Source organism: Acanthisitta chloris, unplaced genomic scaffold (genome assembly GCF_000695815.1).
Source record: "Acanthisitta chloris isolate BGI_N310 unplaced genomic scaffold, ASM69581v1 scaffold20094, whole genome shotgun sequence".
Taxonomy (NCBI): domain Eukaryota; kingdom Metazoa; phylum Chordata; class Aves; order Passeriformes; family Acanthisittidae; genus Acanthisitta; species Acanthisitta chloris.
This window is the reverse complement of record NW_008671321.1, coordinates 9,152-32,470: the sequence shown is the minus strand read 5'-3', so window position 1 is coordinate 32,470 and position 23,319 is coordinate 9,152. Positions and strand designations below refer to the sequence as shown.

General features: G+C 47.6%; 1 protein-coding gene across 1 annotated transcript in view; it reads left to right on the top strand.

Moving 5' to 3' along the window:
- The window catches only part of ADAP1 (ArfGAP with dual PH domains 1), a 44,317-nt gene that overhangs the window by 14,552 nt on the left and 6,446 nt on the right, over positions 1–23,319 (top strand). The window contains exons 4-5 of the mRNA XM_009074064.1: positions 20,920–21,032; positions 22,951–23,097. Of these exons, the coding sequence (XP_009072312.1) occupies positions 20,920–21,032; positions 22,951–23,097 (260 nt within the window). The remainder of the gene's footprint in view (positions 1–20,919; positions 21,033–22,950; positions 23,098–23,319) is intronic.

Below are 23,319 nucleotides of genomic sequence, written 5' to 3'. Positions count from 1 at the left end.
AGCCTGGCAGGAGGATGTGGCAAACTTCAGCTACTGAGGAAGAGCACAGATAAGAGGCAGTGTGGGATGCAAAGGCTGCTCCAAAGGGTCTTGCATAGCCCCCAAACCAATGGGAAACATCTGCCTCATGAGATACAAAGTGATGCAAGGTAGCAGGATCAGAACTGGGAAACAAAGACCCTTCCCAGGTGCAGAAATTCCCAGTGTAGGCAGCACTGAGCATTGAAGCTGAGCCCTGGGAGGAGCTGTGGCTGAAGATCCTTGGGGCTTGGTCCAGTCCATGGGTCTGGGTCCAGTCCCTAAATCAGATATCCCCTCTTGGGAATGTGCTGTTACACCTGTAGTCACAGCTGCTTACCCTCGGCAGGAGATGACTGTGGAAATTCCCTTAAGATAGTTTTTAGAGAGTTTCTTGCTCCCTCAGGAAGCTTTGGAGCACAAGCCCATGCATTGTGCATGGCTTTCAGCTCCTCTGCTCCCAGTTAGTGTTTCAAACTCTGATGGTTTCATTGTTAATGAGTATATCAGCTCCATTGATTTCAGTGTGAGGAGTCTGTTTGAGTTCAGATAGTGCAGGGAGATTAGTAAAACAATGATTAAGTGATTTTGGTGATCCACTATCGATTCTTAGCTACACCCTTTTATGCATTTGAGCTCTTCATTCAGCTGTAGTATGAGCTAAATAATTTGTTCACCTTAGCCAGACTTTATGAAGCAAAACACTATTTACACCCATGCAATCCCCATTAACACCATGGCCACATCCCTTCCACTAGCAGTATGTTTGTGGCACAGCAGCACAGAGTGATACCAGTTCTGAGGCTCTCACATTAACGTGTTTCAGGTTGCCTTTGTCTCTTCTGGTAAATGAACTGGTGAAATTACTGTCAGTCCTCCAGCTAATTGTCCCTTTGAACAGAATTTAATGGGGTACAAGTGCTGAATTCTGCTGGAAACAGAGGATAGTTGTAATTGCCATCAAAGTCTGGATCTGTATCTCAAAGTAATTTGAAAATTTGATAAATTTCAGAAGTATTTTGATCCGTTTTAAAAAGCTTGAATGTTTTCCACTGCTGTTGGTAAACAGCAGTTATGGCAATGCTTCCCAAAAGGCCTGCTGAAATGTTAGTTTGTTTAGGTGCTTTTGACTTCAGAGGGATTTATTTTATCCATAGGAGACATGGAGGAAGCAAAAGGGAATGGTATTTGCAGGGCTGGAGCAAGGATATTATAAACTGGTCAAGGTGCAGCTGCTCTGATGCATCTCAGGCCATGGATGAGAGACTGGGAATGTGCACATGGCCAAGAGAGAGCAAAAGGGAGTCGTTTGCTCCTTGAACATTGGCTTTGGCTCCTGATATCTCATTATTGCTGGGTTGCCAGGAGGAGTTGGTGCCCTGAAACAAGCTGAAGTCCAGTCTGGCAGGGACTGTGGGCAGGAATAACACATCTTCAGGTGTATTAGCAAAGACCTTTGGGTCTTTGCTTTAACCTTAGCAAATGAAGTGGGAGAGCTCTTAACACTCAGCATTTAACTTTTTAATGCGTCTCAGGAGAAAATGATTTAACTTCACTGTTAGGACTGTGAAAGAACCTGGCCATGGGATGGACCATCTTGAGGCATCCACAGCTTCTCTGGGCAACCTGTGCCAGTGCCTCATCACCCTCAGAGGGAAGAATTTCTTCCTTATATTTAATCAAAACCTAGACCTCCCTTTCTCCTTGACCTGTCACTCCATGCCCATGTATAAAGTCCCTCTCCAGCTTTCTTGTGAGCCTCCTTTAGGTACTGGAAGGGGGTCTAAGGTCTCCCTGGAGCCTTCTCTTCTCCAGGCTGAACAATCCCTGCTCTCTAAACCTGTCTCCATAGGATAATAAATGCTGACTAGCATCACTGCTTTCATTCTTTAGTCATGGGAGGTTGGAGCTCCTCAGCTCCATAAAAATGGTGGAGGAATCCAGATTTACACCAGCTGAAGATTTAATCCCTATCCTTTGGGGTAGAAGTTGGAGAACTCTGATTATTTGACTAGTAGCTCCATAGCTGGGTGGGATGACCTGTTGGGCTGCAGAGTAAGATAATATGGTGTTACTGCAACCTGAGATGGCCTGTGAATGGCTGGAGCAGTTGAGAAACCTAGAAGATATAGGCAAGATTTTGGGTATATTAGCAAAGCCAATGATGTTTGGGGCTTTAGGCTCTGTTGGCTTTTATTCCTGTATTTGTAGCACCGTGGCTTAGATCCTATTGGCACTATTTAAGTGAGCTCTGGTTTAGTCAGGTAGTTCCTAAGGGTAGCATTTCTCTGAAGGTGCCTGTTTGCTTGTACTATCTTCTGTCAGCAACCTAAGGATTATTTGGCTTATATGTTATTTTGTATTTGTCTGCAAATGTGATTGCAAAATAAATTACGAGACATAAAGGAACACCCTAAAATAGTAAAATCTGTTAATATGCACTTTCCATTCCATGAGGCTCTTGCATAATTTGGGCAGCAGTCTGAATTAATTTTCCCCTGCACTTGCACAGTTGGAAGGAGCTCTGACTGCAAAGCACTAGAGAAAACACACGGGACACAAAAACGTCCTTTCTCAGTGTGAGGAACAGACCCTTATTAGCTCAGTCTGACCTGCAGTGATGTAATGCAGTTTATTTTGGGCCTGATCAGACAAAGTGGTGAGCAGTGTTGCAGTTAAAACCCAATTATTTTAACTGACAGAGCTCATCCTCTGCTGTCTCTTACTCCATTTCGTCTAGCTAGTGAGGAGCTGCGAGTGTCAGAGCAACACCAGCTCTGTCATGTGTTTTTCACAACCTCAGAAATGAATTGCAGGGCTGAGCAGCACCCCGAGAGCAAACCAGTGCTAATGGTAGCCTGAAAGGTCATGGGTTTTATTGCACATCAAACAGCCCAGGGCATTGAGCAAAGAAATAAAGCATCAGCTTGAGAGCTCCTGGTGCCATTTGCTGAGCCCTTAATGTATATGGTCTTTAAGGAGATGCTCATGTAGTAGGGAGTGTGAAACCATCCCAGAACCATCCCCTCCCTTTGCTTTGCAAGCACATGCAGTAAAAGCTGGTGATGGAGGTGGCATGGGGAGAGGAGGTGTGGTGGCACAGTGTGGTGGGACGATGGGTAGCTGGGGACAGGTGGGGTCTAATGACCTGTGGTTTTTTGCAAGAGAGAATGAGAGCAGAGAGGGACTGCAGGCTTGGAGAAACAGGACATCATCTGTGCAGCCAGAAAGCTTTATGTGCTGCAAACTGGGGATAAAGTAGTGGAAGAGTGCTGCTCCAAGGAGAGGTGTGTTCTTCAGCATCCTTTGACACACACAGGATTACCTGTGCCAATAAATGACTGCCCTGCAATACAGCCTGTTTGGGCTTGGCTGCAGCTCCCTTGTGGGGAAGGAGAGTTGAACCGAAAGAGAAGAGGATGCTGGTTGGAATCCTAGAACCACCAAGGCTGGAGAAGACCTCTCAGGTCATCGAGTCCAACCTGTTCACTGCTGTGACCCCTAAAGCATACCCTCCAGTGCCAGATTCAGATACCCGTTATAAACACCTCCAGGAGTGGTGACTCTACCACCTCCCTAGGCAATATTCCAGTGCCTGAACACCCTAAAAGGAAAAAAAAATGTCCTAACACCTGATCTTAATCTCAAGATCTGAATCTCTCAAGAAGGTTTAAAGAAAAAGCAAAGTCTCAGCTCAGGGCACTGTAGGTATCAGGGTCATGGCAGGAGGTTGTTCCTAGGTTCAGGCTCCCATGTGGGGTGCAAGAGAGGCAAGAGTGGATTGTTGGGGTGTTTTTTTCCCTGCCCTATTTTTGCCTTGGCTTGGGTGACTCTGCATTGCTCCATCAGTGCCTGTGCTGGTTTATGCTGTCTGAAAATCTTGCTATGGGATGCTGCTCTCTCCCCCTGGATCTGCTCTGTGTGGTCAGAGCATCACACTGTGGCTAGGGAGATGTCCTTCCTCAGGCAAGCCCTGGCCATGTCTGATGGAATGGTGCAGTGGGAGTGACTTGGTAAGGGTGATGCACAGCTGTCGTGTGAAACCAGCTCCTTGGAAGTGGGGAGAGGTGCTGTAGGTGCTTCTGTGGCATCCTTTAACTGCTGACGAGACGCGAGACACGCACATTAAGTAAAACAGTCGAATCGAAACTCTATTCTTGCTAAAGTGTTATCAGCTAAATCAAGAGCTGCTTTTAGCACTGGGGAGGATTTGAGCCAGCTCATGTCTGTGGTCAGGACAGTAGCCAGCTGCTATCTCAGCTTCTCCCATGCAGACCAGCATGAAGATTATTTCATTGTTGGTTTTTTTTCCCCCCCAAATGCATCCCACATCCTTGGCTGATGTCCCTCCATGTTTCCACCAAATCCTGGGAAGCTTTCCTGGCTTTTCCCAAGTGAAGGGCTGTGGGTGGTCAAGGTGATGCTGTGCTAAGCACTGTACAAGTGCAGAGCAGGATGGCAGTACAGTGGAGTGTAAGGTGAGAGCAGGCAGACACCAGCCCCTCAGAGAAAAAGAGGCAGTGCACCACTCCAAGGGTGGTTCTGCAAAAGGCAGGGATGAGGAGGGTTTCTTAGGCATGTAAATCATCCCATTGCTTTAGAAGCAAGAAAGAGTGGAGTGTTTAGCAACTACAGCGAGTCACATCTGGCTGAAATTCTTCAAGATGCTGAGAAGCCAGAGGGGAGGATGGACAGATGATGCTCACATAAGCCTTGGTTCCTTAGGAAACCAAGCTCACAGGAGCAATGAGAGAAACCTTGAGATAAAAGCAAGGGTTATCAGCAACCCATTTCAAGGGTTATCAGCAACCACTCACCAGGCTTTGGCCAGGCACTGTGTGTGCTGTAGGAGTGTGTGGTGGTGTGAAGCAAACCTGCCTAGCTTGTCTCTTGGCACCAGTGCCTTGCAAGGCATGGGGTGCACTGGGGTGTGCAGGAGCATTCCACTGCCTTCTAGTATTTGGGCAGCATTTGGCTGGTGTGTGTCTGAAATATTGTGCCATCTCAATACATCCCTGCTGTATCTGAACACTGTTGTGGATGCTGATGTGAGGGCAGGTGTACCTGCTCAGGGTGCAGGGCAGTGTGCTGCCTCTCTTCTCTGACCTGACAAGGTACAGAAATACTTCAGCATATGTTTTTTTTTTTTCTCCCTTCTACCTTTTCTCCCTTCCCCCAGTCCCCTGTGAGCTTACAACATCTCCTTGTGCTAAAAATAGCCTTTGGTGTCAGCGCAGGCTGAGCAGAGCTGCTGTCTCTCCTCCTGCCCTTTGTTTGGGGCTGCAGCTCAACCCAGGGCAGCCCCCACCACTGTCTGATGCCAGAGCACATCCACCTCTGGATGGATCTAACTGGCTTTGCAATACCAGCTCCGAGTGGTTTGCAATTTGGCAGGGAGCACTTTGTTAAGGAAAAAGGGTTTAGCATCTCTGCTCCCTGTTTGGTGTTTGAAGCAGTGGAGAAATCTGTGCAGAGCAGCTGCAATGGTTTGTGTTAATGTACCCAAAACCTAGTGATGGCCATGGAGGTGTTTCTGGTGAGAGCAGTGAGCTTTGAGATGCTACTTTATAAACACTAACTCGCATTAGGCTCTGAATACCACGATAAAAGCTTTGGTGCCACATAATGCTGCAAAATTACAGCAGCCCTGGCTGTGTTATATATCTATCAAGTGAATAGTACCATGCAAATAAAGACTTTATTTCCCCTCATTCTGTTATTTTCTGCTGGCACCTTTCCCATAATGCCACGTCTTGCCTCTTGATTTAGACCAAATTCTGAAAAAGCCTAATTATAAGTGGCTCTTCTGACATTTCTGGAGTTGAACCTCTGAAAATCCTGGCTGCATCTGTAGTCTCAATCCAAAGGTCTGAGGTTTTCAGAAGTTTCTGGGAGTGTAAATCTCCATTTAACCTCAATGCAGATGCAGCTGATGGGCAAACAGAGCTGTCAAAAGCTTTAGCAGGCCTTGATCTTAGTCCGTAGAGAGGAATTTTCAATATAAAGAAATAAGTTAATTTATTTCTACTTATTAGCCTCAAAGAGAAGTTGCTGCTTGGCTCCAACTGCTTTTTAATGTCACTGTTATCTGATGCTCGTTGTAAAATGGATTAAATCCTCTTCTGAGGCTTGAAAGGCTCAAGTATTAGAGCTAGGCTTTGAGAGAGGCTCCATAATTTTCTGCTCTGTCCCTCGCTGATGGGAAGCACTTGTTTTCCTGATGTAGAGCAGCAGTGAGTGTCAGGAAGATGCAGCTGTCATGAGATCTGTGGAGCATCCCCCACTGTAGGATGCTTTTTTGTACCACTGTCTTAGCCTCTCTTTCCCATCCCTGTAAGCCAATCAGTCCCTCCTAGACCTAGAGATGGCAATAAAAAAGCAACACTAGTACAGCTAAAAAGCAGCAAAAATCAGGGTAAGCAAGTATTTGACTGAAATTTCATGTAGACTTTTGCAAAGCAGAGATTTGGGCATGAAAGGGGAGGTGTTTTGTGGTAGGAAGTCATGACACCAGTTCCCTGCAGCGTGTGCTGGTGCTCGGTGTGCAGGCTAGGATTGCATCACTGGTGCCTTCTGTTAAATGGCTGTTTCCAGTAAATTCCCAGCAGTTGGTTCCAGGATTTGGCTGAACCAGAGCACCAGGTTTGGCTTTTACTGGATTTCAGCAGAATTGTGTTACAGATCTCTGCACTTAGCCTTGCCCTTGTCCCTAAGGTCTTGGCTGCTGGATCCCAAAGTCTGGCTGCATTTGCACTCTTCCCAGCTGAAAGCAGGAGCAGTTCCTCTGTTTGGCACTGGTGCACCCTGGCAGGGTGTGTTTGCACCCTGGGGGAGCTGGGGATGGGACTGACCTCTGTATTTATGTCTGAGTGGGGAGCCCAGGGCACACGGATGCTGCTCCTCTTTGGCATGGACTCTCAGTATCCCAGAGAGTAAAATGATTTGGCATCACAGCCTGCAGCACGCAGGGACTGTGCTGGGGAATTTGGCTGAGTTTTGCAGCCTGCCCTGAGTTTGGTGCTGTGCAGATTCTGCCAAAGGATCTCTTCATGGTCGTTGGAGCAGCAGGGAGGGATGGGGGAGAGCAGGCTAAGTGGCAGAGGGGCTCTAGCCCCCTCCGAAAAGGATGCAGCCTCAGCACAGTTTGCTTCTCAAGGGAGTGTAAGAGTGTTTTAGCATTCAGGGTTGTGCAAGAGTGTTCTGTGCAGATTGCATCCAGTGCTCTGGGTGCTGTAGAAATGCCCAGGAAAAGCAGCCCCTGTCCAGAGGGTCTGTAGCATAGGACTGGGTGTGTGACAGCAATTGCAAACCCTGCAGTTCTCCCAGCCCAGTACCAAGGTCACTGCAGGCTGATGTGCTGGTGACAGGAGGGGGTTAAAGCACAAGCATCCCTCCAGTGAGCAACCTTGCCTGGCACAGAAACCTCCTTCTCATGCTGCCTGAGCCACAGAGAGAGCTTCTGTTCTCTGGGCACTGACATCAGCCCGGCCGGGACGGGAGTCACGCTGGGCACCAGGCTCGGTGGGCACTGCTCCCCAGCCACTGCCTCTCCCTGCCCAGGGAGAACCTTGCTTGGTGGGTCTGAGCCCCCATGCCCAGTCCTCCCCTGTGCAGCACCTGGCATTGTCAGGTGTGATGTTTGCAGCCCCAGGAGCAGGGCATGATGCCCCAGTGGGTGAGTGCAAGGTTTGGCATCTCCATCCATGCCCTGACATTTGTGCTGTGGATTTTGGGTATAGAAAAGGAGGACTAAGGGCTTAAAAAAAGAGTTGTTTTTTTCCCCCCAAAAAACGTTTGTTTAATGGAGGAATAGTTTAAGCTGAAAGGCTCTGGAAAAGCCTTGAAATGGATAAAGGAGGGAAGTCTACAGAAAAGTATGTTCAGCTGAAGCAGATGGGACGTCGTTGCTGGTGCTCAGTCTCCTTTTCATGTCTTTCCAGTATAAAGCTGTGTTTAACATTACACAACTCCCTGTCAGGACTTGCTCCAAGAAACCTTTCCCCATCCTCTCCTTAGAGGTTTGAGGGAAATGGAGTCATTGCTTTAAAACAAACGACTACTTCTTTCTCCTCGGCATGGCCTGGCACTGCTGCTGCAGGAAACGGATGGAGGAGGATGCTGTGCAGGTTGGGGGTGATGCTGTGCAGGTCACTTCTGCTCTCTGCAGCCTCATCCAGAGCAGAGAAAAACTTCACACAACAGTCTGTCTGCAGGGTGAATAAATACTGAGCCAAATTGCCTTGGAAGGATTTGAACAAATCCACTCAAGAAACCAGCAGCAGATGTCATCCCCAGCCAGGCTGAAGGTATCTGCTGCAGCATCCACAGTGGGTCCAGCTGGGGCTGTGGAGGGAACAGGCTCTCCTGGAGAGCTGCCTGTGGTGGGTCCTGCTCAGCCTTGCTCCGTGTTAACAACTTGGTAGTCCCAATGATGTAAACATCAAACACAGCCTTTGCTGCAGCAAAGACAAGGCACATCAAAGAGCTGGTTAACAAGCTGAACTCTGGAGGAGGATGCGAGGGGAGATCACAGTGTGTTTGTCTTACTCCTGTTTCCCTTGTGCAGGGGGAGCAGGGCAGTGACAGGGACCACACGTGGCATCCTTCCCAGGCCAGGATGCGCTGACGTCTCTGCAGGGCTGACATCATATGACCAGGAGCTGGAGCAGCCTTTCAGTGCCTTCCAGGAGCATTCAGAAGTGCTGATTCAGACTCGTACAACCCCTCTGAAAGAGCACTGCCACCTCCTGAGGCTCTGTCAGAATCAAAGGAAGATGCTGCACCATCTCCCAGCCTTGCTGAGGAGACACAGCACAAAGTCACCACCAGAAGGCAAAGGAAAGGGCTCCAAATGCAAAAGCTTTTCTTTTAGAGTTAACTTTGGTGCATTTTTATTTTTTCTATCTCTCTGGGCCATGGCAAGAGGCCAATGACTGCTGTCATGCTTTCCAGGAAATCCATGAACATTGCAGTGACAAGTGATGGGGCGGTGATGGATCTTACAGATAGCTGCTGTAGGAAGAAAAACATCTAGCAAAGAGAAATACTCTGATGTCTTCTGCTCCCCTAAAGCAGAAAAGCATTTAGGCAGCCAAAAATTGCAGGTGAGGACCTGTGGATCTGAACTGGAGAGTTGGAGGAGGAGGAGGAGCAGTTGGCCAAGCAAGGCATTGTCAGCTGGCTCTGGGAAGGGGGTGGCACCACCACAAACTAAAGCTGGATGTTCACAGCTAGTTTAGGATCCAGCTGTAATTTTAACAGCTGGTTCTGTCAAGCTGCCTTCAGTGCAGCTCTGCTCCAAGCTTCTATAATTAGCCAAAGAGCAGCAGCTCTCGTGCAAAAAGGCAGGCAGCAGCAATGCTCGTTGCAGGGGAAGCAGAGCAGTGTGGAAATGAGCCTTGCTGACAGGGGTGAGGGCTGACCCATGAAATTTTAAATAGTTGGGGGTTGGTCTTTTTTTTCCCCTTCATCTCAGCCCTTTATGCAAAATGTTTCTTTAGTTTTTTTTCCCACCTTAAAAAAAGACACACCTAAGACATGTTGTTTTGTTTTGCATCATCTTTAACAGAAATATTTACATTTGTCAACTCAAATCAGAAGCATTTAATTCGTGGTCAGTTGGAGGTCGGTTGAATTTGCTGAATTAGTGTGGTTTCTCGGGGGAGATGGACTGAGCCTCTCCAGCCCTTTGGCTGCTGAATGTGCTGTCTGTGTTTTGGGGTGTGCTCTGGGTGCTCCCTGGATCTGTCAGTGTTCCCTGGGGGAGTCAGTCCACCTGGTGAGGATAGACTATAAGATCAGTAAAGGTGTGAAACACCCCAACTATAATTATCATGACTCACTCCTGTCCTTGAGCTTTCCCTATTTGAGGTCAATCAACTTGAAATACTCTGTTTTGATATTGCTCAGGCTGCCAGCCCCTGTAATCTTGGGTTTTTACAGTCAATAAATGGATCTATACTGGTTGAAGAGACAGAAAGAGAAATATAAGGCTTGTTCTCCATATTTTTGATGATAAACATTTAGGGAAAGCATAGGGGAACCATCCCTTTCTATTTCTGATGCCTTATGAAGGTAGTTCTCAGTGCCCTTGGTCTCCTGGTGTTTGGTGGTGGTTTTATACTGTGCACGTTCCTGTTCCCTGTGTAGTGACACAGGACCAAAAGGTTGGGGCATCTTTCTTCTGCTAATGAGAAGGAAGTGACTAGGAAGCAATAGGATAACAAAGTACATTGCAAATGCTGTTTTCATGGCAACTCATCCTAGCTTAATTAAATCTACTAAAGGAAGATCCGGTTTACGTTGTAGACCTGTGCAGGGTCAGGCAATTTCTGTCTCTCACCAGATAAAGAACATTTGCCAGGGTGATGTCATATCTTTTCCTGGAGCTTGCCAAAGATGTAGCTGAGTTAGATCAGCCTGGACTCAGGAACATGAGCATTTGCTGATGCTTTGTCCTTACTGCCACCAGCCCATCCCACCTGCTTATGAGCTCACTCAAGTTTTCACCTTGAAATCTCTGATGCAGCAGGGAAACCTGCAGCTGAGGAGTTGTCCACACCCCCCTCCTGGGATGGTTTCACTGAAACCAGACTGGGAAGTGCCTCCCCAGATGGCTAGGTCTGACTGGGTTTATAAATTCTGCTGCAGTTGAGGTGCAGACACAGCAGCCACCTCCAGTTTCCTAACCAGGGCAGCCCATGAGGGACATGGTCATGTGGCACAGCAGTAGCAAACAATATATCCCCAAAATGCCTAAAAGACAAGGAGGCTCCTCAGCAGGGAGTGAATTTCAAACTTTCATGCATTGAAGAGGCTGAAGGAAGAAATCTTAGCCTAGCGAAGTCAGTGGGGATGGGACAGTCAATGATTTATTGGGACAGAATTTAGCCTTGATTTATAGAATTTCAGGAGTTCATTAATTGGGATTATGTTGCTCCAGGGGATAGTTTTAGAAAAATCAAGGTGTGCAAATGTCCTTTTGCAGCCTGGAGGTTGTGGCTGTGCTGCCAAATGCTCCTCCCTTGATAGCACAGCTGCTGGAGCATCCTGTACTGCCTGATTTCTGGGACAGCTGAACACCAGCAGCCAGGAGAAGAACGAGTCCTAAATTAAAAAAAAATTCTCCTTTCCTGCATAAAGTTTTGACTGTAAATGTGTTGAACACTCAATAGAAGACATTCAGGAGCTGTTAGCACCACAGCAGATAGGCTTAATGCCATTTGGATTTCTCTTCAAAACAAAGAAAAAGGAATGTTGTGTGGGAGAGAATGGGTTTCTATGATTTATGGTCGTATGGCAATGCTGCCTACGTCTGAAACCCACCTGAGGTCTGTGGTGAACTTCTCTGCTGACTTCTGTAAAGCTCTGTTGGGGGTTTAAATTCATCTCATCCTTTCTTGGGTTGAGCTGTGTGAGCAGCTGCTCAGGCTGAGATTTTGTTTATTAGTGTGAGTAAGAGACACATCTCATGGGTTTCTATGATTTATGGTCGTATGGCAATGCTGCCTACGTCTGAAACCCACCTGAGGTCTGTGGTGAACTTCTCTGCTGACTTCTGTAAAGCTCTGTTGGGGGTTTAAATTCATCTCATCCTTTCTTGGGTTGAGCTGTGTGAGCAGCTGCTCAGGCTGAGATTTTGTTTATTAGTGTGAGTAAGAGACACATCTCGAATCACAGAATCATCAAGGTTGGAGGAGACCTCTAAGATCAGCAAGCCCAACTGTTAACCTGTCACTGCTGGAACCCTGAAACCCTAAACCAGATCCTCCAGTGTCAGATCCAGATGCCTCTTAAACACTTCCAGGGATGGTGACTCCACCACTTCCCTGGGCAATATTGCTGTGCCTGAGCACCCTAACAGGGAAAAAATGTTTCCTAACATCTAATCTCAATCTCCTCTGTCTCAGTTTATGACCATTCCCTCTAGTCCTCGATCGAAAGCTATTCAGGGCTCAGAGGCTATTTTAGCCTGATCCCATAGCTGTGGTTTGAGGATGTCTGTGTGAAATGCAGGTGGTTTCTGGTGCTTTGCAGGTGTTTTGAGCTGAAGCCTCAGCAGCATGTAGGTTGGTGTAGCCCATCTGTGGTGCATGTGGAGGGTGTAAAGGCAGGAGCCTTTACATCCCTGGGTCAGTGTCTCACCTCTTTGCTTTCTGCTTGAAAGTCATTGCAGTTGCATGTGAGGCTACAGGAGGGTTTTCCCTTACCTTGTAGAGGTCCAGGCAGGACCAGCTCGGTGTGTAGGCAGCACTGGGCTGGGGTGAAGGGTGTGGGATGGTGACAGAGGTTCCTCCAGGTGCTGGGAGAGAAAGCTGCAGTACCTCTTCCTGTGCAGCTTCTGTGCAAGTAACTCACAGCAGCTGCAGGGAGGGTTTTTTTGAGGTTTTATGTCTTGACCAAGGAGGATCCTTGCCCTGTGGTTTGGCTCTCAAAATTCAGCTCCTGAAGTGCACTGCTGTAGGGATGTTATTACGACTTACTGCTGCTTGCCTGTCCTTAAATGTTTTCTTGCCCAGCTTTCTAGCTAAATCAGGCTTGGAGTGCACTCAGTGCTGGGAAATTGGATGAGCATTGCACTGGGAACCTCCCAGCTTTCATCTGCCTTTTATTATAAGACTGGCTACAAAAGATCAAAACCTGAAGGTTATTTACCTGTAGCAGGGTTTTTTTCTCTGAGCAGCCAGCAGCTCCCAGGTGGGGATGTGGGGATGCTGCTTGAAGAGGAAAGCGTTTGATTTCCAAGTCAAATTAGATTGCACATTCAATTCTCAGCAATGCAAGTGCAAGGCTTCCAGTAAAGACATTTTCTGCAGCAAGGGGTTGTAACATCTCCCAGCAGATACAATTGAATTGCACTGCAGCAGCCTGCTATGGTCTTATCTTTAATATGTAAACACTTGCTCGATAATTAAGTTACCATGGAAGTCACAGTGTATCGATGGTCAATTATAAGATAAGCTGATAAAAGGGAGGATATGGCTGTGTTCTCTACCTGATTTGCCTGCAGTGGTCAGGTGGAGGCTTGAGGATTGTCTATTTGGGTGTTTTCTCCTGATATTTTCCCCATGCAGCCTTTTCAGAGGCAGTGAGTGCTCACTGGGAGATCGATATCGCTCTATTAAAAGAATTTTTTTCTCTGATAAGTGTCTTTTGCACTACCTTACCTTGCAGTTGCTTGCCCAGTGCCTGTCACCTCCTGCTGCCATGATTTCCCACCTTTCATCCCACTGATGGGCACCTCATTCCTCTTGTGTCTCCTTCCTGCTGCGCTCGGTTGGCACAAGGGGCAAGGTGATCCCATCCCAGATACCTTCTGGGAGTATGAATGACTGCACTAATGTCTTTGTCACCTGAGAGCTGCTCCCTAGGGAATCATAACATGTGATTAAAGAAACCAGTTAAAAACAGCTTAGGAAGCTGGATTAGGTACATGATCTCTTATTATGGCTCCTTTTAGCTGACAACCCGGTGAAAGAAGGGGGGCTTGGATTACATGAGGAAACATCAGACCTGACAGGAGTGTTTTCTGACTGTTCAGCTTAGTGGTGTCATGTACGGGTTTAATCAGATTTAAATAGTGGCAAACATCACAGGCTTAATGGATTTCAGCTTTATTATTGGGGCTTTGCTTGGAAGCAATTTGGATTTTCAGCTGTGAGCCAGCAATGCAAGTGTATTCAGGATGACATTAAATGGGACTGGAAGCCCAGGGACCAACCTTGCATTTAAATGCCACATGCCTGTGTGTGGGGACAGACCTTGTCTTCTTTCTGTCAGCCACAGGATCTTGATGTGTGCTTAAGCTCAACCCATGTTTTCTCCATAGAGACAATGCATTTGGCTCCATTTTCCATACTGATCCAAGCAGCTGAGGAGCTGAACTAACACCTTTTGCCATTGCAAGGGTTTTGTTGCTCAAGATGAAGCCAAATGACAATGTCTTTTGGCAGTGATCAAGAGAATTTGTCTTCCATGCTTGGCTTTAACCTTGAAGTTGTTCTCCACGTGGTCTAAAATGGTCTCTGTCCTCTGGTTTAGGGGACATGGTTTGCTCACCTTGACCTTCCTGTGGTCAGGCTTTGTCTTGTCTTGGCCGTGCCAGTTTGGGGCAATTTGTCTAGAGGAAAAACAGTCACTGAGGGCACTCACATCTGTATTTCTGCAGAGACATGGTCCTGCGTCCAAATCAGGTCTTTCAGAGCATCTTTTTTACCTTGTGGGAGAAGATGCCTTGGAAGAAATCAGTATTGAAGGTGGTTTTGTCAAACATGTTTGACTTTGCAAAGAGGACTGGTGATGGGAGACAGCCCTGCACGTCCAGCTCTTGGGGACTGACTACCCGGAGCTGTCAGAGCCAGCAGATACCAATTCATGACAGTTGATCATTGAGGTCTGGTCAACTGGTTGGTGCTCTGGGTGGGAGAAGATGCCTTGGAAGAAATCAGTATTGAAGGTGGTTTTGTCAAACATGTTTGACTTTGCAAAGAGGACTGGTGATGGGAGACAGCCCTGCACGTCCAGCTCTTGGGGACTGACTACCCGGAGCTGTCAGAGCCAGCAGATACCAATTCATGACAGTTGATCATTGAGGTCTGGTCAACTGGTTGGTGCTCTGGGTCCTGCATAAGCAGGGAGGGAAAGTAAAGAGGAACATCGATGCTTTTCAAATTCCCCTTTAGCACAGAAGGGAAATGCATGTTCCTACTCCCTTGTGTTTTCTGTGCCACCTCACACCACCGACCTGAGGTTTCATCTACTTCCAGCTCTGAGCTGAGCATTAGTGATGGTGTTTTCCCATGGAAGGCCAAGGAGATGTCTGCACGGTGTTGTCTGAATCATCTCCTAAATCCTGGCTTTCTGTCTGATGTAGCCATTCAAGCGCTAATTGCCTTTGATTAAGTCAATCGTTTGCCGAGTGAGTGGGTTAATTGGGTATTGTGGAAGCAATCAATCTCATCAGCTGCTTGCATCGCGACAATGCAGCAGGACAATAATTGTTTTATGAGCTCCTGGAAGGCAGCAGAGCCAGACTGGATGGCAACAGGAAACCCTTCTCCACCAAACGGCCTTTAGGAAAGGTAATTTGGATGCTAAGTGCTCATTAAGAGAGGGCTGATTGATTAAGAGCTGGGAAATTCGCCTCCAAAACTTGTCTGTCTGAGAAACTGGTTGGTGTGGGTGCTGCATATAGAGGTCTTGGGCTCCTTTGCATGGCTGGGGGAGATGTGATGAGGTGTGTTGTCTTAGATCAAGAGTTGTCTTAAGGGAGATGAAGAGAGATCACTCCCTTCTCATGCCTGCGTGAGGTGAGACATACCAGGCAACCACCTTACATGAGGTACACCAAGAGTTTACCTCCCAGGTGTCCTGGTGTGCAGGATCCATGAATGCATTCTGATTCTCTCCTCGCTGAGGCTTCAATTTCCAAAGCACTCAACACTTGAGCAGTAGCAGCTCTTGGTGACTCCTCTCATGATCAGTACAGGAGAACACCTAGGGGAAGGATGCCCATCTCATCATCCACCCACCCAGGTCCCCTCTGCCTCCTGTGCATCAGGATGTTGGATATCTCCAGCACACCTGTATCTACACTGCTGAACATGGGACCAGCAGGGAGTGTTATTTATCCAGAGATGACTGCAGAATTATTTGCAGGGAAGTTAGAAGCTGCTCAGCACAGCTGCAGAAAGGCAAAAAAAAAAAACCAGGCAAAAAAGCAAGCTGGTGGTGCTGTGCAAGGGAGTGATTGCAGCCCTGGCTTCAAGCTCTAAGGGGTTGATGAACCTTACTCTATGTCTGGTGGAGGATGAGTTTGTCTCTGGACAGAGTGGTGTTTTCACTCCATGAGGAAATTTAGTATTCCTTGTTTTATTACTTTTATTGGCATGCAAATGCTTAAAATATTTAAATTGAAGTCATTGAAATGTCTTGCTTGGATGATGGCTGAATGCTGCAGGAAGAAATATCACAACTTAGAGCAATCAAACCAAACCATTTACACTGACACAGCTCAACAAGAGGTGCACAGTTCTTTTTTGCAACCCTCTTCAAAATCCAGTCTGCAGGGTAAACATAGAATATGTCACCTTCTCCATCCAGCCCTCTGCCTGTGGACAGTGGGGTTTGTTTTGGAAGGAATGCCCTTCAGACTCTTTGTTTCCAAAGGAGGTTGTGCCACTGGGGTCAGAGGTGATGTGGAATGTCAAGGATTCACCACTCAGTTGCTCTGGATAATTATGCAGCTCCTTAACCTCTGAGAAAAGGTGAACACATCATCTCCAGTGAGTACCTATCCACCCTTCTGCCTTAATTAACACCTTACAACGTTAATCCAGCAGACTGCTCAGCTGCTGACATACAGAGCAGCAGAGATATATACCCTGCAATTTTAGCTGCAAAGTGATGGAGCTGTATTTGAATCTTCTCCAAAACTCTCAATTGGGGTCAATGCACTTGAACTGCTCAGAGGAAGGAAAACCTGCTCCTGTAGGAGGAGATGCCCTGCCTGAACTCTAGGAAGGTATGATTGGTCCTGGATTGCAGGCACAAGTACATTTTTTTCTCCAATTTCAGCCTCCAATGCTTTGTCTTGCAGTGAGACAAGAAGACAATAAACCACACAGTGATGCATTTGGGTTTGGGCATGGTATTGGCTCTGTTGCTGTGCTTGGTTTTGGATACATTCACATGTTTCTCCTCAAACCCTGGGGCCAGACCTGGCTTTACCACAACCCTAGAAACATCATGGAAACAAGCAGGTCTGATGCCTCTTTCTAGGTGAAACTATGAAATAAAGCATAGATGTGGGTTTAATTCCCAGTTCATGATGCCTTACTTAGGATGACAGGAGCAAAGTCCATACCTACGGTTTTTTTCAAGCCAGTGGATCTGATTATCCTCTTTGCAGGAGTTTTTTTTCTTCTCTGAGAACAAAGGCTGAAACCGAACAAGTAATTTTGAGTACTTGGTATAGTCTATGTTTTGGGAGACAAAAAAACCCTTCATTAACTAAGCACCCTAAGGGCTTGTCTGAGGTGGGGAAGTGGCAATATCCCTCTGCTTAACAAATGGGGAACTCAAACCCATTGCTGGCAGAAGTCAGATGGAAAGAAGGTGGCTACATCAGAGTTTCTTGGTAGAAAATCCTCTCCCTCTCTGCAGTCTCTCAGGCAGTGACAAGACTGGGCTATACCAGAGCACTCGGTGTGTCCTGCCAGTTTCACACGCCAGACACAGCTCACCTGAGCTGACACAAAGCCATGCTCTTCTCATCTTCTTATCAGTCAATCAATGTGGTGACCCTGTTTTCTTTGCCCCCAGAGTCTTAGCTGTGGCAACGAAGTGAGTGTGGAAGTGACAGTTCCTCATTTTACCTTGGAAACTACATCACGGGGCAAAAATACCCCTTTGGCCTGTGTGGTTTCAGGTTGTTTTATGTGCCTTTTGATGGCTAACTTGGTCACAACTGCTTGGTGGTTTTTTTGCAAGTGCCACAGGTTTGTGCCAGAGCAGCCTGCAAGGCAAGGGATTGATTTTGCTCCTTGGCAGGTGGCTGAAGTGGTGCAGAAAACTTGACATGTGATGGTGTTAGCAACGTGAGAATGGTGTTTCTCAAGGGTTGCTGTAGGTGCTCTCCAGCAGGTCCTCACCAGGTAGTGCTCTCTACAGTCACAGTTTAGTGCTGGTGGTCAGTGGGATGATGGCAGGCAGCTGCATCCCTTGTTCTGTGCCTTGGGAGAGAGAGGAAGCAAATCTGTTGGTGACATGATGCTGCATGGGCAACACCAGCAATCAGCAGGTGTTGTTAGGGCTAGTGGTCCTTCAGCTTCAACATAAGCAGAATGGCCTTCATAGAATCATACAATGGTTTGAGGTGGAAGGGACCTTAAAGATAAATCTAGCTTCAACTTTCCTGCCATGGGCAGGGACACCTTCTGCTAGCCCAGGTTGCTCCAAGCCCCATCCAACCTGGCCTGGAACACTTCCAGGGATGAAATAGCCACAGGTTCTCTGGGCAACCTGTGCCAGTGCCTCAGCACCCATGAAGATCTGAACATGGCCAGATACCTCTGAATACAAAGCTGTTGCTAAGGTAGTGCAGCCCACAGAGAGAAGGAAGAGAGGGTTTAGTTCTCTGACTCCAATACCCTCCGGTGTGAGATCTGTTCCCTGTTCAGCCTCCTGCAGTTTTGTTTCTCAGCACCTTCTCTAGCTGTTCTCACAACACTTTACATCAGGACATTGAGGACACATCTTGCTGACACCGTTTGCCTGGGGAGCCTGGGTGAGTTCACGTTGGGTTCAAGTCCAGTTCATGGTGTTTTGCACTGATCAGTGGTGACAGGGGTGCAGGCAGCAGGTTTGGGCAGAGCAGAGGAGCAGCTCCCGAGGATGCAGCCCTGGAGGGAGGGAGGATGAAAGAAAAGAAAAGAAGCAAGCAAAAATCTGCACTGAAGTACACTGAAATCAGCAGCTGGAGCTCTTTTGCTGAGGTTATCAGTCTGGGAAGAGCTGTGGAAAGGGATAACTCTTCGTTGTCTTTAGGGTCTTAGGGTCTTTTCAATTCTTCCTTGGAGTGGAATTTGAGTACTGTGTGTTTTAACACGAAAAGTTGGAAAGAGAAGATCAAAATGATGAAATGTCCCTGTGTAAGAGGGCAGGAGAAGGTGAGTTTCCAGCCTGACTTTGACACTGGCTCACAGCCTTGTCCTGGGCAGCTCACCAAACCTCCCTGGGCTTCCCTCTCTTCATATATAGCTGTTACCCACCTGCCAGCTGTAAGTGTTAAGTGGACTTTACAGGTTTGCTATGATTTGAGATCATCTTTTGGGAGATGCAGAGTAATTTTATTCTTCATCCCTTAAGTGCTAAGAATAATCAAGAAAAAAGGGGTTGTGGAGAGGAAAAAGTTGAATCAGGAGTGCCTGCAGCATGCTCTGCCCTTCAGGCATTTGTGATGAAACACAGTGTGGATGAGAGCCACAGCCAGGACTCCTGGAGCTGAGCTGCTCCCAGGTGGAGCCACCAAGAGCTGAGCTCTGTGGGCTCTGCTGAGCCAAGCAAACCCCAGGTGGGGATTCCTGAGGAAAAGATGTGTTTTCCTTCTGCATCAGCCCATGTTTGCATTTGGAGATGTCCTGGCCTCATGTTGTCTCTCCTCTCTCTTGTTTAATGCTGATGTCCTCTCCTCCAAGCCCAGCTCTCTCCAGCCCCCTATGAGATGTCGGTGTTCCCCAAACAGCAGGCACAGAGAGGGGATGGAGAGGCTCTCAAACTGTCTCTGCAGCTCAGTGGAGTGAATAGCAGTGACTTTTGAAGTACTCTCCCACTGCTCTAACTGGCTTGGCACTAAAACCCAACACCCTTCAGGAGCAGAAACCTCCTGTCCTTGCCTTTGAGAGCAGCTGCTTCACGTGGTGCCATTCAGGAGAGCACTGGGCCATCTCCAGCTGTCAGAGCCTCAGCAGCAGCTCTGCCTTGTGTTAAGCAAATTGTGCATTCTATAAACGTATCAGCTGGGCATCACCTCCTGCCTGTCTGTCTCCTGTCACAGAGACATTATTCCTATCCAGCTCCATCATGTACAGCTGCCACGGGGGATGTCGTGGGTTTGCTGACAGAGCCTGGGAGCAGCATCTGACTCTGGATCAGTCAGAGCTTTGGTTCTCTGCTGGTTCCATCACAATGGTGAGATGAGTGCAGCATCCTGGGCTGTTCCTGCACTGCTGTCAGATGCAGCTGCCCTTGGCTGGACTTTGGTGCTTCCTTGGCTGCTTCTCCTCACTCAGATTTGGGGTAGTCCTGCTCCCTCTTTCTGACACAACAAGTGCTCTCCAATGGGACTTTTTGCTGCAAAAACCTTTTCTGCATCTTTTCACCTGTGGTTTGAATCAATCCTGTGTCAGGATGGACAAGTGAAAAGCAGGTTGAAGGAGGAATTTCTGCACAGCACTGATGGGCAAAGGAGAGAATTCAATGTGCCACTTGGCATATTGAAAAGTTTAGCTACTATTTGAAAGTTGTTACAAACCATGTAATTTCTAAGTTTAAAATCCTTCTCCTGAGTACCAAAAATCAAAAAGTGATGAAACCAGGAAAGGGAACACTATTTCAGTGGGACTTTTTGTATAATTAAATCTTAATTAGATCTTAGCTAAGTGGCAGATGACCATCAAACTGCTCTGTTAGTATTCACAAACCTGTAGTAAACAGTTCTTGGGGTTTCTTTGTTTTGAAGAATTTAAAATAAGGGCATGAATTAAACTTGTGAGGTCAGCTGAGTGCTGTGGCTGCTGCAGAAGGTGCTAGATGTGACCAGTGGTAACTGCTGTCCTGATTTGAGGAGTTAAATTTTTTAGATGCTTTTTCTCCTCTTTTTCTGCAAACGTTTTCCCCTTTTTCCCTGTGAAAAATGTATTTGTGGATACCCTGATCCATACACCTGCCCTGAACCATTTTCCCTGTGCCTGCACCTCCTGGTTTCATTTTTAGCAGCATCAGCAGAGGAGGGCAGAGCTCACCTGCCTTTCCCTCTCTCCAAAAGTGCTACTTGTGTAAGCTGAGCAGCATCCCTGGTGCTGGGAGCTGCAGCAGGGGCACAGCTTTGCTCCTCAGGCCTTCACCTGCATTTCAGCATGGGCTACATGGCAGACACCCCCTTGGCTGCCACACTGAGTGCCAGAGCAAGGACATCTGTAGCATAAGCTGTCAGAAAAGAAAAGAGCAGAGTGAGAAGGACAAATCTGAAGGAGAAGTCCTGTGTCATTCATCTCTTGAGCAAAACAGCCACACACTCGGTTTGCTAGTTCTGAAGGCAAAGCTCTTCCCCTTGCCTTCACCCTAACTCTTTATTCAGTGCAGAGTTTTGTCCTGGTTCTCAGCCATCCCTTTGTGCTGCAGGGTACCGAGAAGGTTTCCTGTGGAAGAGAGGACGTGACAATGGGCAGTTCTTGAGTCGAAAGTTCGTGTTGTCGGAGAGGGAAGGGGCACTGAAGTACTTCAACAAAAATGACGTGAGTACCTGGGGTTGCTCTGTGCAGACAGGTGGTTGTAGCTGTAAGAGCATCTTTGAGCACTTAATTCACAGGCCACCAGGTTATTGGTGCAGTTTCCATAAGCACTGAGTCCCCAGTTGTTCCAGGATGAGAGCACACCTGGTACAGCTCACTGCTCTCTCTCTAGTAGGGTTTGCTTCTGCTCCACCACCGCAGTCATGGTGAGATGCCCCAACTGGCCAGTTCACATATTCCTGCTCTGTTGCCCTTTAGAGCCTGTAAGGCTTTTCTTACACCACCAGTGAAGGAGTTTCATAGTATCATAGCATGTTAAGGAGTTGGAATGGACTTCAGAGATCATCCAGCCCCAACCCCCTGCCCTGGGCAGGGACACCTCCCACCAGAGCAGGTTGCTCAAGGCTTTAGCCAACCTGGTTTCTCTCAGCTCTGGCTCTGCACCATCCAGCTGTTGTGGGTTTCATATTGATGACTAGCTTGTGATGAAGGTATCAGCACCTCAGCTGACCTGCCCTCACCACAGGGGTCCAAATTCTCCTTCAGATGACACACCATGTATTCCAGAGGGAAATCTCCCTGTTTTTTTGTTCCAGCTTCAAGCAGTGAGGAAGCATTTGTCTTTTTCCCCAGAGCACATTTCATTATTGTAAGTGAGAAATGGAGCGATTACCATGACAATTGCATTCATGATGGATGGATGGATGCTCCACTGTTCTGCACTACATCCTGGGGGAGCCAAGGTGGTTTTTCTGACCTTTGAGTCTGCCCTATGCATCACAGCTGAGAACAGCCCAGGCCAAGCCACCAGCCAGTTTTCTAAACCAGCTGATGCAATTGTGGTGTCCTGATGAGTCATGTCATGCAGGAGGGGAACATTCATCCACACTTCTCCATGGCTTTGACAGCACCATCTTCTCCTTCAGCTTGGTGTGTCGTGGTGCAATTGCTTCTCGTGGAGAGGGACTCAATCCTTTCTGAGAGAGAAGTGAAAGTCCCAGCAGCCACATTCAGTCACTCTTGACTGCTCTGATAGTTTAAAGGTGCTTTGCTTCATCACTGACCACAACTGTGGTGGGAATGGCACTGTCTAGACAAGTCCTCCTGGCTGGGTTTTCCCTATCATAGTCACCCACAATGGCTGTGTGTCTATGGTTCCCAAACTGGAACTTTGTCTCAGGACTTCTACATGGTGCTGGGGACCATGGCACCACTGATGATACTTAACTGCTGTTACCAGTACAAACTGGTGTCACCAAGTGCCTGATCTTTATTTGTTGGGATGTTTTGCTCACAATTCTCAGTGCAGTCCTGAAGGATGGTAAACTTCTAGAGATATGTAAGAAAATGAACTGTGCTATGATGTTGAAGTGACCTGCACACAGGGGGCAGGTGGGGCTGGTGCCTGGGAGGGCCTGGCCCAGCCTCCCACCCAGGAGATGGGCTGTAAGGATTGTATTTGTCCCTCTGAAAAAGTTTAAAAGGCAAGGGGAGGAGCACAGCCAGCAGCCAGTGGCTAATGTGAGAGGATGGGACTAGTGGGGACATGGACATGGTGCCCCTGTCAGCCAAGCACCCAGGTCTGAAGTTGTCAAGGGGGATAATCCTCCACTTTTGGGACAAGGATGAACTGCTGTGGGTGCTGGAGATGCAGAAAGCATCCTGGACTGTCAGTTAGCAGTCTGCCTTGGTTTTATTGCATCTCTGCAGAAGAACAGAGCATTTTTCCAAGCTGGCAGAAAATACTCAGTGACACCCGAACAAAATCTCTGCTATCTCATCACCAGGTAGTTCTGTGGGCTGGGAGTCAGGTCTTTTTAGCTAATGGCCTCAATCAGGAGGTTTTTTTCTGACCAAGTGAACTGCTTTCTGGTTTGAAAGCCAATTCTCAGGTGTTTGCTCACTCAGCTGTGTTTTCCAGGCAAAAGAACCCAAAGCAATTATGAAGATTGAACACCTAAACGCGACTTTCCAGCCTGCAAAAATTGGGAACCCACATGGACTGCAGATCACTTACTTGAAGGACAATAGCACAAGGAACATCTTTGTCTATCATGAAGATGGCAAGGTGAGGGGATGGGGGAGAAGGTTTGGGTTGTGGACCTGGGAGTCAATGCTGCTCTGAGCCAGCCTCTGGCTCACCAGGCTCTACCTGAGCTGGAATTGCTGGTGGGGGTGGAATTGTACTGGGATGAGGGTACAGGATGCACAACCAGCTTGGAGCTTGTTTGTCATGTCCTTCCAAGCACAGAGATGGCAAACTGTGTCTTCTAAGTAACAACATGCAAAT